This window comes from Trachypithecus francoisi, unplaced genomic scaffold (assembly GCF_009764315.1).
Source record: "Trachypithecus francoisi isolate TF-2019V2 unplaced genomic scaffold, Tfra_2.0 Lachesis_group16, whole genome shotgun sequence".
Taxonomy (NCBI): domain Eukaryota; kingdom Metazoa; phylum Chordata; class Mammalia; order Primates; family Cercopithecidae; genus Trachypithecus; species Trachypithecus francoisi.
In genome coordinates this window covers 34,927,824-34,945,497 of record NW_022681461.1, presented here as the reverse complement: position 1 = coordinate 34,945,497, position 17,674 = coordinate 34,927,824, and the positions used below count along the sequence as shown (strand labels likewise).

Genomic DNA, 17,674 nt, shown 5'->3' with positions numbered 1-17,674 from the left:
CTAACTTAAAGTCTTGCCTAAAATTATTTAGCATTGGAAATAACCTGCCCCATGAGTCCTGAAGCTCAAGCAGTTTGGGGACCTTGCCCACAATCACATGATAGAACTAGAATTTGAACCCAATTTCATGTGACGCTAAAGTGTGTGTTCTTTCCATAAGCAAACAGGTGTGGAGAAGTGAGCATGTGTGGCCTCAGTGAGGCTTGAAGGCTGGGGTCCAGGGAAAGCCTGGCAGGACATGAGGCTAGAGAGTTAAGTTGGGATGGGATTTGTAAAGGCCATGTCTTGTCTAGGAGCTAAAGAACCACTGAACGTTTTTAAGCAGGAAAGTAACACCAGATCATTTTTGAGAGAGGAATCTGGCAGTAGTATAAACAGTAGATTAGACAGGGAGGAAACCAAGAACAGAAAACACAATTTTGTGATCACCTCAGTGGTTCTATTGATGGGTAATGATGGTCTGAACTGGAGTAGGGACTGCAGATAGGAGACTTGGTTCAAGAGTTACTCAGAGACATTATAATAAGATTCGGCTCTCCGTTTCCCAGTGGAGATCCCAAAGGACAGTTAGAAATATAAGCCTACGACCAAGAACAGTTCTAAGGTAGAGATTTGAATTTAGAAGTCATCAGCATGAAGTGGTGGTTAGAGCCCAGAAGGTTATGTATTATCAGGAACTGAGAAGACCAAAAGGATGTGTATGAGAAGGCCATTCTGGGGGAAAGTGAACAAATATGGGATTTGAAGAGGGACCCCCTCTGGAGAAGGCTCCAGTGCCTGGCTGTTCTTAGGAGGTGCCTTTTCCCTTTGTATTCCAGTTATGGGAGGGGAGCAAGATTGCCCTTTTAGAAGAACTTCTTTAGCTTCCTGTTCTGTCCTCACCTTAAGCACAGACAATTCTTTTTTTTTCTTTTTTGAAACAGGGCCTCACTCTGGTCACCCAGGCTGTGTCACTGCAGCCTCGACATCCGAGGCTCAAGTGGTCTTCCCACCTCACCCTCCCAAGTAGCCAAGACTACAGGTGTGTGCCACCATGCCCAGCTAATTTTTATTTTTCCTAGAGACAGAGTCTCACTATGTTGCCCAGGCTGGCCTCAAACCTATGGGCTTAAGCTATCCTCCTGCCTCAGCCAGCCAAAGTGCTGGAATTATAGGCATGAACCACTGTGCTCGGCCTAATTTTCTTACAGAGCCAAAAGCTAGACCTGATCTCTCCCAGGGCTCTTGGTTCAGAGCCCCAGACCCACATTTGTGCAGCAGAGTAGAGAAGGCCATCGCTCAAGAAATGTTGAGAAAGTTGAGTTTATAGAATGTGGTCATTATTTGGATGTCATGGTTCTCCCAGTTAGTTCTCTGAGGAATTAGGTAAGCAAGGAAGAGGAGGTCACAGGGACCATGGAAGGCTTAATTTCAGAGAGTTGTGGTCACTGAAATTATACACTACAATGCATAGGGGCATAAAATCCCGGTGAGAAATTGGGGGCAGTGAGTGTATAGGCTCTTTCAAAGAAATTTAAATAGAATAATTTGGATCAGTCTGTACCCCAGATCAACTTAGAGCTCATTATATGTGTCTTTTTATAATTCTTGCACTAATTATTTAGAAAGGTGAAGGATTTTGAGATGGCAGTCACATATGCTGTCCATTCCACCCCAATTTTCCATATTAACGTGATTATTGCAAATAGACGGCAAAGGTTGGCTCTGGAGCAGGCAGGCCTGGGTTGAATTCCAGATCTGTCACTAAATAACTGTGACCACAGGGAAAATCACTCAAATTCTGATCCCTAGTTTCCTCAATTGTAAACTGAGATAATACCTTCAGTGGCAGGTAATACTAATTGGATTCCATTCCAACTCCCTAATAGCATGCCTGCCTATACAACAGAGGCTAGAAAGCCAAAGAGAAAATTTCCAGACTCCGTCGCAGCTGGGTTTTACATCTGACCTGGTTCTGCCAAGTAGGCACCCCGAAGGAGACTTGGGAGGTGGAAGTGGCAGTGAAAAGCTTTGAGACAACGTTAGCTCTTCTTGTAGCACGGTAGCGGAGGTGACTGGTATTTTGGAAGTGGTGGAGGTGACGTTTCAGTATTTAGTCCTGAGTACCTGTGGCAGGAGGCAGTAACTATGGAGTTCCCCTAAGAGAATCCCACGTTCTGGTTGAACGTTTCTCCAGAATGACTGCATCGTTCCTGATAATGTAGAATGCAAACTTAATTCCATGCTCCCCAGAAATTCTGTAGCTGCCAGGTACCCTGCAATCAATCTTGTTCTGTTTAAACTACTGTTTAGGATGGATTCCATTGTCTGCAACTCACAGACTAACCTCATAGGGTTTGAGGGAAGGCTCGGCATATTGGAATATGAATATATGTAACTTGCATATACTGTGCACATGGTGAGCCACATTATTATTTTTATTAGTGCATCACCTGTTGTAATAAAATCAAGCATCCTGCAATTTCTTAAGAATTTGCTTTGGGAGACCGAGGTGGGCAGATCACGAGATCAAGAGATCGAGACCATCCTGGCCAACATGGTGAAACCCCGTCTCTACTAAAAATACAAAAATTAGCTGGGCGCGATGGTGCGTGCCTATAGTCCCAGCTACTCGGAGGCTGAGGCAAGAGAATCGCTTGAACCCAGGAGGCGGAGATTGCAGTGAGCCGAGATTGCGCCACTGCACTCCAGCCTGGGAGAGCGAGACTCCATCTCAAACAAACAAAAAAACAAACAAAACAAAGAAAAATAATTTTCTGATAATTGTTTTTTGTAGCACATCTTGGTTCCCAGATTCTTAGGTATCCTAATTATTATAGAGTGTAATACTTAGATATCCTAAGTATTGTAGAATAGAAGTCTTTTGTGCGCTATTGGGAATGACATAGTGAAATATTAACTATCAAACTATGAAATATGTACTCTTTAAAATGAGGAAATACAGGATAAATGAAAACACCCTTATTGTTTTTACTCAATAGACAGTCTGGAATTGTCTTCAACTTCAGTTAACAGTGCTAATAACTTAACAGACACTGTTAGGAGCTGTGACTTTCAAGGATTTTAGATAATGGTTGAGAAGTCCGTTATCACGCTGCTGATAAAGACATACCTGAGACTGGGAAGAAAAAGAGGTTTAACTGGATTTACAGTTCCACATGGCTGGGGAGGCCTCAGAATCATGGCAGGAGACAAAAGGCACTTCTTTCATGGTGGTGGCAAGAGAAAATGAGGAAGAAGCAAAAGCGGAAACCCCTGATAAACCCATCAGATCTCGTGAGAGTTATCTGCTGTCATGAGAATAGCACGGGAAAAACTGGCCCCCATGATTCAGTTACTTCCACCTGGTTCCCTCCCGCAACATGTGAGGATTGTGGGAGATAAAATTCAGGTTGAGATTTGGATGGGGACACAGCCAAACCATATCAGAAGTGGATGGTCTTTTGTTGTTTCTTTCCTAGGTTCTATCAGCTGCTCAACTTATTGGCATCTTCTGATCTTTTTAGAAAAAGTCTAAATATTTTTTTTGGAATCTACCTCTTAATATGGCATTTGGCCTAAAACACAGGATTTTTGCTAAACTGAAATTCTCATTTTTACATATGGCAACCTTATTGTTTATAATAAGATGTTACATCTATAAGTAAGAACGGAAGTAATTATGTTGTAATCTTTATTGGAAGATATATAGTAAGATGCTGTTACCACAGCTTTTAAGCCTCTGAATAATACTACAATTTTGTTTGTATTCAATTATTTTTTATAAGTTATTGATAAAGGGGGACTTTTTTTCTTAAGGCAAAAAGAACTTCAAATTGCTACTTATTTCCTCACTGAGATTCTTCCTAGACTGGACATTAAACATTTAACTTATCTGTAGAGCAAGTTAAGGTTAAATGCCACTTGCCACAGCTTTCATTATGGCTGCTTTGTTTTAACAATGTTAGTTTATGTTTTATTTTTACCTGAAACATCGATTTTCTTTTGGTTTAGAAGGTGTTAATCATGTTTCTATTAATTTAACAAAGGCATAGATAATATAAAATATTCTCATTTTGGATAAAAACAAAACAAAAAACAGGTCTACATGACCTCTTTTGTGGCAGAACATGTAGAGTAACTTTTTGGCATTGCCCAATTAAGCAAATAAAAACAAAACTTTTCTATCATGTGAATTTATTGTGCATAAATTAAAATGTCATTGGAAACCAAAACACAGTAGTAAACTGATTTGTTTCTCAGAGTTGGCCTAATTATTTCTCAAAAATAGGGAAGACTCCAATAAATACGAAATTAAAACTGCAATAAGAATAATTCATAGGATAATGCGTTATACAATGTTTTGTGTGTCCAAATGAAATTTAATAACTTTATTACTGTATTAAGGGGAAAATTATATTAAATAGTCTGTGGACCTTTACATAATTGCCCCTTTGGAAACTCAACAGATTGACAAATTACTGAGGTCAGTAATTTTATGGCTGTTCTTAATATTTTTTAAACAAAGAAATTGAAGAATGAAAATACACAGGAAAGAGCTGATGTAACAGTTTTATGAATGTGTTTAGAATGTGGTTCCTCCTATGTACAATTATTTCTAATATGCTAGCTTCCTTTTATGTTTTTTATTTTTATTTTTTATTATACTTTAAATTCTGGGATACATGTGCAGAATGTGCAGGTTTGTTACATAGGTGTACATGTGCCATGGTGGTTTGCTGCACCCATCAACATGTTACCTACATTAGGTATTTCTCCTAATGCTATCCCTCCCCTAGCCCCCCAGCCCCCGACAGGCCCTGGTGTGTGATGTTCCCCTGTCCATGTATTCTCATTGTTCAACTCCCATGTATGAGTGAGAACATGCGGTGTTTGGTTTTCTGTTCCTGTGTTAGTTTGCTGAGAATGATGGTTTCCAGCTTCATCCATGTCCCTGCAAAGGATATGAACTCATCCTTTTTTTAATGGCTGCACAGTATTCCATTGTGTATATGTGCCACATTTTCTTTAGCCAGTCTATCATTGATGGGCATTTGGGTTGGTTTCAAATCTTTGCTATTGTGAACAGTGCTGCAATAAACATATGTGTGCATGTGTCTTTATAGTAATTTATAATCCTTTGGGTATATACCCAGTAATGGGATTGCTGGGTCAAATGGTATTTCTGGTTCAAGATTTTTGAGGAATCACTACACTGTCTTCCACAATGGTTGAACTAGTCTACACTCCTACCAACAGTGTAAACGCATTCCTATTTCTCCACATCCTCTCCAGCATGTTGTTTCCTGACTTTTTAATGGTCGCCATTCTAACTGGCGTGAGATGGTATCTCACTGTGGTTTGGATTTGCATTTCTCTAATGACCAGTGATGATGAGCATTTTTTCATATGTTTGTTGGCTGCATAAATGTCTTCTTTTGAGAAGTGTCTATTCACCCACTTTTTGGTGGAGTTCTTTTTTTCTTGTAAATTTAAGTTCTTTGTAAATTCTGGATGTTAGCCCTTTGTCAGATGGTTAGATTGCAAAATTTTTCTCCCATTCTCTAGGTTGCCTGTTCACTCTGATGACAGTTTCTTTTGCTGTGCAGAAGCTCTTTAGTTTAATTGGATCCCATTTGTCAATTTTGACTTTTGTTGCCATTGCTTTTGGTGTTTCAGTCATGAAGTCTTTGCCCATACCTATGTCGTGAATGGCATTGCCTAGGTTTTCTTCTAGGGTTTTTATGGTTTTAGGTCTTACGTTTAAGTCTTTAATCCATCTTGAGTGAATTTTTGCATAAGGTGTAAGGAAGGGCTCCAGTTTTAGTTTTCTGCATATGGCTAGCCAGTTTTCCCAGCACCATTTATTGAATAGGGAATCCGTTCCCCGTTTCTTGTTTTTGTCAGGTTTGTCAAAGATCAGATAGTTGTAGATGTGTGGCATTATTTCTGAGGCCTCTGTTCTGTTCCATTGGTCTATATATCTGTTTTGGTATCTTTATTTTTTATCATTTCAACTTTTGTTTTGGGTTCAGGGGGTGCAGGTTTATTATGTGTGATGCTGAGGTTTGGGGTATGAATGATTCCATTACCGAAGTGGTGAGCATGGAACCCAATAGGGAGTTTTTCATCCCTTGCTCCCCTCCCCCTCTACCCCTTCTCGGAGTCCCTGGTGTCTATTGTTGCCATCTTTATGTCTATAGTTACCCAGTGCTTAGTTGCCACTTACAAGTGAGAACTTGAGTTATTTGGCATCCTGTTCCTTTGTTAATTCACTTAGGAAAATGGCCTCCAGCTGCATCCAGATGGCTGCAAAGGCTATGATTTAATTCCTTTTTATGGCTGCATAGTATTCCATGATGTATATTTACCACATTTTCTTTCGTCAATCCACCACTGATAGGCAGCTAGGTTGATTCCATGTCTTTGCTATTATGAATAGTGCTGAGATGAAAATATGAGTAGACATGTCTTTTTTGTCGAATTGTTTATTTTCTTTTGGATATATACCCAGTAATGGGATTGCTGGGTCAAATGGTCATTCTGTTTTAAGTTCTTTGAGAAGTCGCTAAACTGCTTTCCACAGTGACTGAATTAATTTACATTCCCACCAACAGTGTGTAAGCGTTCCCTCTTCTCTGCAGCCTTGCCAGCATCTGTTATTTCTTATCTTTTTAATAGCCATTCTGACTGGTGTGAGATGGTATCTCATTGTAGTTTTGATTCGCATTTTTCTGATTATTGATGTTGAACATTTTTTCATATGCTTGTTGATCAAGTGTATGTCTTCTTTTGAGAAGTGTCTGTTCATGTCCTTTGCCTACTTTTTAATGGGATTATTTGGTTTTTGCTTGTTGAGTTGTTTAAGTTCCTTATAGATTCTGGATACTAGACCTTTGTCAGATACATAATTTGCAAATATTTTCTTCCATTCTGTAAATTGTTTGTTTACTCTGTTGATAGTTTTGTTGTTGTTGTGCAGAAGCTCTTTAGTTTAATTAGGTAACATTTGTCAATTTTTGTTCTTGTGGTCATTGCTTTTGAGGACATAGTCATAAATTCTTTGCCAAGACCAATGTCCAGAATGGTTCATTTCAGGTTTTATTCTAGGATTTTCATAGTTTAAGGTTTTCCACTTAAGTCTTTAATCTATTTTGAGTTAAGTTTTGTATATGGTGATAGGTAGGGGTCCATTTTCATTCTTCTGCATATGGCTAGCAAGTTATCCCAGCACCATTTATTAAATAGGGAGTCCTTTTCCTGTTGCTTATTTTTGTCAACTTTGTTAAAGGTCAGATGGTTGTAGGTATGTGGCTTTATTTATGAGTTTCTCTATTCTTTTCCATTGGCATATGTTTCTGCTTTTGTACTAGTACCATGCTGTTTTGGTTATTATAGCCTTATAGTATAAAGTCAGGTAGTGTGATGCCTCTGGTTTTGTTCTTTTTGCTTAGGATTGCTTTACCTATTTGGACTTTTTGGTTCTATATGAATTTTAGAAAAGTTTTTTTTCTAGTTCTGTGAAGAATATTGGTCATTTGATAGGAATAGCATTGAATCTATATTTTGCTTTAGGCAGTATGGCCATTTTAACAATATTGATTCTTCCAATTCATGAGCATGGAATGTTCTTTCATTTGTTTGTGCTATCTCTGATTTCTTTCATCCTAGGGGTGTGTGTGTGTGTGTGCGCATGTGTGTCTGTCTGTTGTAAATGGGATTGCATTCTTGGTTTGGCTCTCAGCGTGACTATTACTGGTGTGTAGAAATGCTACTAATTTTTGTATGTTGATTTTGTATCTTGAAACTTTGCTGAAGTTGTTTATTAGGTCTGTTAGGGCTAGGAGCCTTTTGGCGGAGTCTTTAGGTTTTCCTAGTGTAGAATAATATTCAGTGAGGAGGGATCATTTGCCTTCTTTTTCCATTTGGGTGCCTTGTATTTCTTTCTCTTGCCTGATTGCTCTGGCTAGGACTTCCAATACTAAATTGAATAGGAGTGGTGAGAGTGGACATCCTTGTTTTGTTCTAGTTTTCAAGGGGAATGCTTCCAGCTTTTTCCCATTCAGTGATGTTGGCTGTGGGTTTGTCATAAGATGGCTCTTATTATTTTGAGATATGTTCCTTCAATGCCTAGTTTGTGGAGGGTCTTATGTGCTCTCTTTAAAATTAATTGTGGTTCTCTAATTGTTAAACTAGCATCAGATAAGCCTGTAAAATCCTCAGAGTGTGAAGTTATAATCAGGAACATTTTGATTCCAAATTATTCTGTAAAGCAGTATCAAAAGGTCCAGAGATAAGAAAATTATTATTATAAAAGGTCTACATTGCTTTTAAAATAGGATAAAAATTTTGTATTTAGGATTTGAGTTAACAACCACTAAGAGAACTTGCTGTACATGTTCTGTTTTGCTTTTATTTGTTGTTTTTAGTGTCAGTAATTGAGAAGGAAGGTTGAAAATGAATGTACACATAGTTAAAGGATGCCAATTCTTGGTAAATTGATAATTGCATTAATTCATTTATCCCTTTATGGCTATTGAAAAATTTGGTAGTCTAGTTTATTAATTTGACTTTTAAGATGTATACAGATATAGACCTATGACTTTAAACATAATCTTATGAAATATAGGGTAGTTAATAACATTTTAATTGATAATTAACATTACAGATCAAAATATCTTTCATTAGAATGTTTTGCTCCTGGAGACAGTCTGCATGGAATTTTTTCTCACTCTAGGCTCATAGTTTATCACAGGTAAATCTTGCTGATTTTTATAATTTATCTATGAAAGATGGACATGATTGCCTTCATTCTTAACAGTAAGGGAGCAGACTCAGAATATAATATTTGTTCATAACTAGTTTTTTAAATATACTTAAATTTGAGACTAGTTTTAGATTGATAGAAAAGGCATATAGAATTCCCGAATACCCTACATTCATTGTGCCTTGCTGTTAACATCTGACCATTACCATGGCACATTTGCCACAACTAAGAAGCTAACATTGATCCATTACTATTCAATACATCCCACATTCAGATTTCATTTATTTGTCTCTAATGTTCTTTTTCTGTCCCAGAATCTCATCCAGGATGCCACGTTACATTTAGTCTTCTTGTCTCTTTAGCTTCTTCATCCCTTACCCTGCCCTTTCATACTGTTCTCATTGGAAGCAAGTAACTAAGCAAAGCCCAAGATCAAGGGGTGGGAGTTAAGCTCCACTTCTTTGAAGAGGGAGGAGGAGTATCTACGTAAATGAGTTGGGATTCTTCTCTACAGGATATTTGTCTCTTCTCCATTTATGTTAGTATAGACTCATGGATATTTATTTTATACTTTAGGTTATAATCCAATACTATGTTATTTATTTTGCTGATAAAATTGTTCCAGCTTTGGACATTAGTAGCTCTTTCAGATTGACCCCCGTGTCCCTTTGACATACTCCATCATCATTATTATTATTTTAGTATATCTTGACTTTCTGGCACTATAAGATGCTGTAGGCGCCTCTTATACATTTCTTGCCACAGTCCTAGGCCAACTATTTCTCCAAGGAGCCCTGGTTTATTTATTTATTTTTTTGGGGGGGGAGTAGAAATCATATCTGGGTGTTTCTGGGTGTTAGGTATGCTTGTTTGCAAGAGGTTATTGCCTCTATTCCCTGTCAGTGGACAGAGCTGAGAAAACGTATGTACTTACACTAAGCCATGAATGCCTAATCCATGCATGCATATAGATATGCATATCTATAATTTCATCTTTGTCTGTCTCTATATCAAGCACTAAGCATGAGTTCATACTGATGTCATTGGCTCTAATCCAGTACCACATGGTTCATTCTAGTCTTTTCCTCTTGCTTGTTTGTTATCTCCCTGTTTAATAATAATAAACCTGACTTCCACCATCTGCTGTCAATTTACTTGTTGCTCATCTCCAGTAGACATGTAAAGTGGTTTCAGAATTGTTAATCTGTAACTTGTGAGAGACAGTTTTACTCACTAGAGTACAGTGTTTATGTATAGTTCTTTCTGTCTTTAGTTTTACAGTTTTTAGTCAAAATACCATTTTCCAAAGTTAGATCAGTTATTTTCCCCCAACCCTTCAGTGAGATTGTGCCATACATTTGTAGTACAGTCAGATTATTTTGTCACAGTCCACATTCCATCTTGTGCATCCCTTGCCCTTTTGGCTGATTTGTAAAATTTGTATGCCCTAAGGTTCACGCTGTGCTGTAAAGTTTTATGAGTTTTGACATATGCAGAGTGTCATGTATCCACCACCATAGTACCATACAGATTAACTCCACCACCCTGAAAGCCCTCTGCTCACAATCTTTTGAGAGTTCCCAGGTGATATCTTTCAGACTGATATCTCACGTTGATCTTTCGTGGGAAAAAAGCATAAGCTATGAGTCTTTCATTTCTGGTGATGGTTCTCAGTCCCGGCAGCACACGAGAACTATCTGGAAACCTTTAGAAAATACTGATGCCTGATTTTACCTCCAGATCCTGACTTAATTGATCCCACCTGGTTTAGTTGGTTTGGGGTGTAGGTCTGGGTACTAGAACTTTGAAAAGCTCCCCAGATGCTCATGGTGTGCAGCAAAAGTTTAGAACCACTCTGGACTCCTCTATTTCTTGTTTACTGCCTTTTAATAAAAACACAAATAATTAATTGCTGCATTTACATCACTTTGGGGGATATGATGAATCAGTATGTAAGTTTTGTAAATAAGTAATGTAGCAAGGATGAATTTCACACACTAAATAATCTTGTGCAAAAACACATCTATTTTTTATTGCTAATTGAACTCAAAATGAACCTCAATTTCTCTTGGTGACAGCAAATTTAATTTTGACAAGTCAAAGTTACTCAGTTACTTGTAGTTTAAAACTCGGTTCTTTGGGAGAAAATAGTTGAATTCAGCTTTCCTCCTCCCCTTCTCCGTTCATCTTTTCCCTGGTATGACCTAGGCTTGGGTGCAGGTGATCTCAGGTGGCACCAGCATCAGGGAAGGCACATCTAGCCAGATGCATTTGGGGATCCCCAGACAGAGAATTATGGCCCTGCTTCCTGTGGAGAATGTTGGCAGGGAGCAGATACTGCAGAGCAGAAAGGGTTTCAGAGCAGACCTCACAGAGAGCATGCCTAAGAGAGGCCACTTGCGTCTCCCTCAGCGGCCCAGGGTTGTGAAGAAAGTCTGCAAGGTTCTCACCTCAGCTGGAGAGGGGCAGAGAAGGTGGCTGCAGATTGAGAGCTGGTAGCCTACTGGAGTCCAAAACCTTGGGCCGGGGACCCCACAACAGACACTTGGGGGAGTGAATGTAAGCCAGTGGCTGAGCGGAGAAGGCCACTGGATCCCAGAGGATCAGCAGCGCCTGAGAGTATGGGGATGATGGTTATGCCAGCCTGGAACACGACCTCATGCCCTTAGGGAACATCATGTGGTGCTGTCCAGGTTGATCGAACAGAAAACAACAGCAGAAAAGCACTCTCAGGTGCTGCTGATCCTCTGGGATCCAGTGGCCTTCCCCACCCAGCCACTGCCTTATGTTCACTCCCAAGTGTCTGTTATGGGGTCACCTGGCTCTAGGTTTTGGACTCTTTGGTAGTCCCCCTGCTCTCGATCCATAGCTACCTTCTGTGCCCCTCTTCAGCTGATGTGAGAACCTTGCAGACTTCCTCCACACCCCTTGGCTGCTGAGGGAGATGGAAGTGGCCTCTCTTAGGTGTGCTCTCTGCGAGGTCTGCCCTGAAACCATTTCTGCTCTGCTGTAGCTGCTCCCTTCCAGAATTATCTACAGGAAGCAAGGCCACAAGTCTTCTCTGTTTAGGGATTCCCAAACCCAACTGAGGCTTCCTTCGTATCTTCTGGGGATTTAACTTCCCAAATAGGCCAAGGAGCCAAGCCCCATCTTTACATCTAAACTATCATTTGCCCCTCCCAGCTACTCCCCTCAGTAGAAAGAGGACATGGAGGGAAAACTAAATCACCTTCCTCTCCTCTTCTTGCATCATGAACTCCCAGTGTACTGCCCTCTAGCTTGGCTAATGACATGTAGTGCCAAGATTTTAGAATTAAAACAACAACAACGCCAACAACACTTTTCTCTGTCAAGAATATAACTCTCTTCAAATAATGGGCTTGGGTTTACAGACAATTGCTTCTCCTGAGTATTTTCTAAAAATCCATTTAGAAATTCAGTCTCCTGTGTTCTGAGCCATCTGCCTTCTGTTCAAAGCGGTGAAAGGCACTGAACAAAGTGGTGAAGAACTTGAGGTGAGAAAAATGTGGCAAAGAAAAATCTCTATAGATGTCTCAAAACAACACCCATCTACTATCATATTGTGGTGTGATATGGACCAAATAAATACTCCAAATAAATTTCAATTTGGAGTGGATTTGGAAGGCAGATTTCCATGCAAGGCCAGTAAGATGTGTGAAATAAAGGCCAGTAAGATGTATCTACATTTAAAGACCCATAGATCTTTCCACACATGCAATAGGAAAAGCTGGACATTTATTTGAGGCTTGGCTAAAGCTCCAGACCACAGGCAGTCAAGACCTCAGGGTGTAAAAATGGAATATTGATATTTATTCTGTATTTATTCCAGGAAGATTTCACTGCCAAGGTGACAGTTGGTGAAAGCTGTCCAAAGGAACTTTAGTCAAAGTCTGTTGAGATTTTTTTTGAAAAAACATGAATTAAAGCAATTGAAGAATGAATCCGCTGGAAAAACAGATTACCAACTATTTGTTCAGATTCCAAAGATGAGTAACTTTACTTTGTCTTTTGTTTTGTCTTCAGCTGGAAAGGCAGCTCATCATGCAGAGTGAAATGAGGGAAAGACAAATGGCTATGCAGATCGCGTGGTCTCGGGAATTCCTCAAATATTTTGGAACTTTTTTTGGCTTTGCAGCCATCTCTTTAACAGCTGGGTATGTTTGCTATTTAATATTTTCTTCAATCATTTACTTCTTTTTGTCTTTTCCATTACCATTTTATTATGAAGTTGGCCAGAATAAGACTTTGGTCCAAATAGTGTATGTAAGCAAAGTAACCTATTAACCTTAGTCCTTGGAGGTAACTCTGTGAAAGCAAGGCAGTAACAGTTAATTTAGTTTCCTAGGTTGCTTCTGTCTTTTTCTCTACTTTATTAGTTAGAGAGAGAGAGCACCAACTTGACAGCAAGAAGGCCTCTATATGTTTATCTCCACAATCCCTTAGTGGTAGATACCAATCCTTATCCATTTTAAAAACAAGGAACCTGGGCTTCAAAGTCAAATAAAGATGAACAAGTCACAGACCTCGCCCTTGAGAACTGCAAAATCTGGTTAGGGATATTGGGTAAGGAAATCCTATTTCCATAGAATTATCAAATGTATTAAGTAACTTCTGAAGGAAAAGGCATTCTTCCAAAAAGCAGTTATTTTTTTTCCTTTAAGTATACAGATATGTATTTATAGATTATTTTTTGATATTGGTTCTTTTTTTAATTCTTGAAATAGAGCGATTAAAAGAAAGAAGCCAGCCTTCCTGGTCCCAATTGTTCCATTAAGCTTTATCCTCACCTACCAGTATGACTTGGGCTATGGAACCCTTTTAGAAAGAATGAAAGGTAAGTCTTTGATAAGCTAGAGTTTCTATTTGCTGATTTATTTTCCAGTTCAAGGATCCCTGCCTTAGGAACCTTTGACTTACAAAGATTCTGACAAGACTCTCTCTTTGAACCTCCAATGCCCAACATTTCTGTTCCCTCTCACACAGTGGTGTGCTGGAGCCAGCTCATACCAGCTCACAAGAACCAATCACTACATTTTCAGGGATTGTGTAAGCCGGTTGTTAAACATAGTCATTTAAGGTATTAAAACTTATATAAACTTGCAATAAATAAATTACAGCAAATAAATAATATTAAATTGTGTTTAAAACAAAGGTAATAAACAGAACTCATCTGTTTCTAAATATTTGCTATTATCCATACTCTGATTATTTATAGCTATTGTATCTATATGATAGAAATGCAGATATAATACACAGGCAAAACAAAATACAGCTACTGTCCAGTTTCAGTGACATCCCACTGATAGTCTGAAGTTGGTCTTGGTGGGAGTATTTACACAATGGAAATCTGTGGTTGCCAAATCAAGGCTTGACTTCTTATTTTATTGATTGTCTAGACCAGGGGTTGAAAAATTATGGCCTGAGGCTGGCCACCTGTTTTCAAAAATAAAGTTTTATTGGAACGCATCCATGCTCATTCATTCATGTATTGTCTGTGACTGCCTTCCCATTACCATGACAGAGCCATCATTGAAACAGAAACATATGAGCCCACAAGCCTGTAATATTTACTGTCTGGCACTTTAAGACAGTTTGCCAACCTATGGTCTAGATTTTAAAAATTGATGAAGAAAATGCTAATAATGCAGATTAAGCTTAAAAGTGTGCTTTGTCTGTAACTATTCCATTGTAAATAGCATAAAAGTTGGTGAAATATTCTTCTAATATTGAAAAACTATTATCCAGTTCAGCAAATAAGTTGTTTACATCATTCTCAAATAAATGAAGTTTCAACATTTGTCTTCAATAAAACAACTCATTGTTTCACTTTTGTCCTACTCATTGGTGTGAATGAAAACACCAACCGTCATCCATTATACTCTCTCATCTACTGCAACATAGGCTGGCCACGGATTCAAGCATTCCATAAAAACCAATGAAAGCATTTGTGAGAATCAATTTGCTATGTGGAATTTTATGTACATTTTATTATGATACATATTTTTATGTATAATGAACATGTATAACATGTAAATTAGAATATATATTATAAATGTATATACATTTTATTTTCAGAGAACTGGTTGGTAAATATTCACCTGCACACTGCTGCTGTCACATAATCCTGATTTTTATTGCCCTGGAATTTGACACAGCTGGCACAGAAATTTAATAGGAAATATTTGTGGGAATTTCCTGTTTAAAAAAAAATTTGAATTCATCAGAAAACTTATCACATTAGAAAATGTAGATTATAGTTTTTTTTCCATGTTAATAGTGATGACTCTAAAATATACAATCCCTATTCGACTGAGTTTATTATCAGCCATTCTGTAAACACATGATGAGAATTTACTGACAGAAAGAAAGGCTGTCTCACATGGAAAACATCTAGTCTGTCATCAATGGCCAACCTAATTATATGTAATTTTATCATGATTTTTACTTGCTATTTGAGACAGAGGTAGAAAAAACAAGATATCTGCAGACGATTGAAATGCTCTTATAATTTGAAAACTATGGTCTGTTCTGTTGGGTTTGGAGTACAATTAATAGTGTGTTAAAAGAAGGCCAGGTGCAGTGGCTCACACCTGTAATCCCAGCACTTTGGGAGGCCAAGGTGGGCAAATCACTTGAGTTTGAGACTAGCCTGTCCAACATGGTGAAATCCTGTCTCTATGAAAAGTACAAAATTAGTCAGTGTATACTGCCTGTAGTCCCAGCTGCTCAGGAGGCTGAGGCACAAGAATCGCTTGAACTGAGGAGGCAGAGGCTGCAGTGAGCTGAGATTGCACCACTGTACTCCAGCCTGGGTGACAGAGTTAGACTCTGTCTCAATAAAATAAAATAGTGTGTTAAAAGAGGAGTACTCACAGAAAGTGTCACCTTTTAATCCCAAGGGAGGCTTATGAAATGTAAACATGTACTGTAATACAGTTTTAAAAAATGTGCTAAGAAGTCTTCAACAGTAAAACCTGGCAAATGTCACTGGGCCCAAGAAATTACTGCATTGTGTAGCTCTTTGAAAGGGGAATTGTTTATAAAGATGTGTGTATATGTATATTTGTATGTACACAGACTAAATAATATTTAATATTATTTTGAGTGTTTACAAGTAATGTCAGGTTGAAGATTAGCTTTTCTGAAAAATTAGAATTTGTAGTAAACTTTACTTTCTCTCGTCAGTTACATTAAAGGACAATGGGAAAGACTATATATGTGGTTTCTCTACCCAAATCCCTCCAAACAGAATTAATACTAATCCTGACTTTGGTTCAAGGGAAAAAATTACTTATCTTGATGTTCTTTCTCTTCTACATGTCAAAAAAATCTGTACCTCCTGATTTATTTATGAGTTGTCAGAATTCATCACTGTGTTTCCTCTGGGAAGTATATTACTTCTCCTGAGGAAAATGTTTAAGTGTGAAATTGGGAACATGGCTCATACGCTGTTAGAGGCTGTCAAGGAGTATAGCAATCAGGCTTTGTCACAAATTGTCACCTTGTGTATTTCTGTACTTTATTTAAGGTGAAGCTGAGGACATACTGGAAACAGAAAAGAGTAAATTGCAGCTGCCAAGAGGAATGATCACTTTTGAAAGCATTGAAAAAGCCAGAAAGGAACAGAGTGTATTCTTCATAGACAAATGAAATCCTGTTTAGCAATCAAATCTCAAAGCACAGAATTGTTGACTTGAATCATGGTTTTTACAATTTTTTAAATGCTCAAGATTTTGATATTATAGATTTTATTTTAAAATATTAAAATGCAAGATGAGTTTTGAGCTATTTTAAAATAAAATTTATAACATTCAACACAAAATCGTGGGGGTGCTCTAAATAACTTTCAGATTTCCTCTCTCTATGTGAATTACCAATATCTAAGTGTAAAATTAATAAATTGTTTTGAATTCCTGGAAGCAAATGCCCAGCTGCTCTCACTTCTCTGTCACACATACTTTCCATACCACATTCCATTTCCACAGATGCTTCTGTATTTTGGATTTGTCAATTGTGTCCTGCCCCTACATGACAGAAAACAGTATTGTTTGACTAACATATGTACTGCATTTACTATGACTGGCACTATTCTGAGTGTTTTGTACAAATTCTTGTAATCATCCCAATAATTTTATGAAGCAGGAATCATTTTATAAATGTGGAAACTGAAGCACAGATAAGCAGCTTGAACAAAGGCAGAAGCATGCAAGCCAAATCCAAGAAGTTGCTGCAGATCATCCAGTTTGGCTGGGCCAAAGCCATACTTGGCCAGGGCTTGGATTTGAACAAGTGTGGCTCCAGTGGCTGTGCTCTAAAAGGCCTTGACAAGGCCTTAACTGATGCTTAACCTGCAAAGAAAAGCTATAAAAGGGAAAAGGTAACAACATTCAAATAGTGACTCGGGGCATAGTTCCTAGAGAGGTGGAAACGAGAGAGGTAGATTTGAATGACTGCCTTTTTATTTAGACTCACTGGGAAAACACCTCATAAAATACTCCTCTATGTAAGTATTCCTTCAGATGCAAACTCTACATATAATATGCTTATTCCAAAGAGATTTATTGATACTACTATGTGCCAGGCACTGTTGTAGACACTAGAGCTACATCAGTGAATAAGTAGACAATGTCCTGTATCCTGGGCAGGGGAATATGTTCTAATGAGGGGTGGGAGAATTGGGGAGGGCAACAAATTAACATGGAGAAAAACAAGATCATTTCTAATCATGACAGATGCTTCATTGGAAATGAAACAGAGTGATTGGGTTAATGAGGTGGTGCTACTTTAGATCGGGGCTGCAGACACTGCCTCTCTGCAGAGGTGACATTTGAACTGAGACATGGCATGGCCAAATAATCGAAAGAAGCCCAGGAAGAATAATAGGAGAGTAAATATTAAGGTAGGAAC

At 38.3% G+C, this 17,674-nt stretch overlaps 1 protein-coding gene across 3 annotated transcripts in view; it reads left to right on the top strand.

The window, feature by feature from the left end:
* Positions 1–16,691, top strand: part of PLGRKT (plasminogen receptor with a C-terminal lysine) — a 77,789-nt gene extending 61,098 nt beyond the window's left edge. For all 3 annotated transcript variants that reach the window (XM_033237259.1, XM_033237258.1, XM_033237260.1), the window contains 3 exons: positions 12,791–12,921; positions 13,492–13,601; positions 16,296–16,691. In XM_033237259.1, the coding sequence (XP_033093150.1) occupies positions 12,791–12,921; positions 13,492–13,601; positions 16,296–16,417 (363 nt within the window). In that variant the 3' untranslated portion in view covers positions 16,418–16,691. The remainder of the gene's footprint in view (positions 1–12,790; positions 12,922–13,491; positions 13,602–16,295) is intronic.
* The last annotated feature ends 983 nt before the right edge of the window (positions 16,692–17,674 follow it).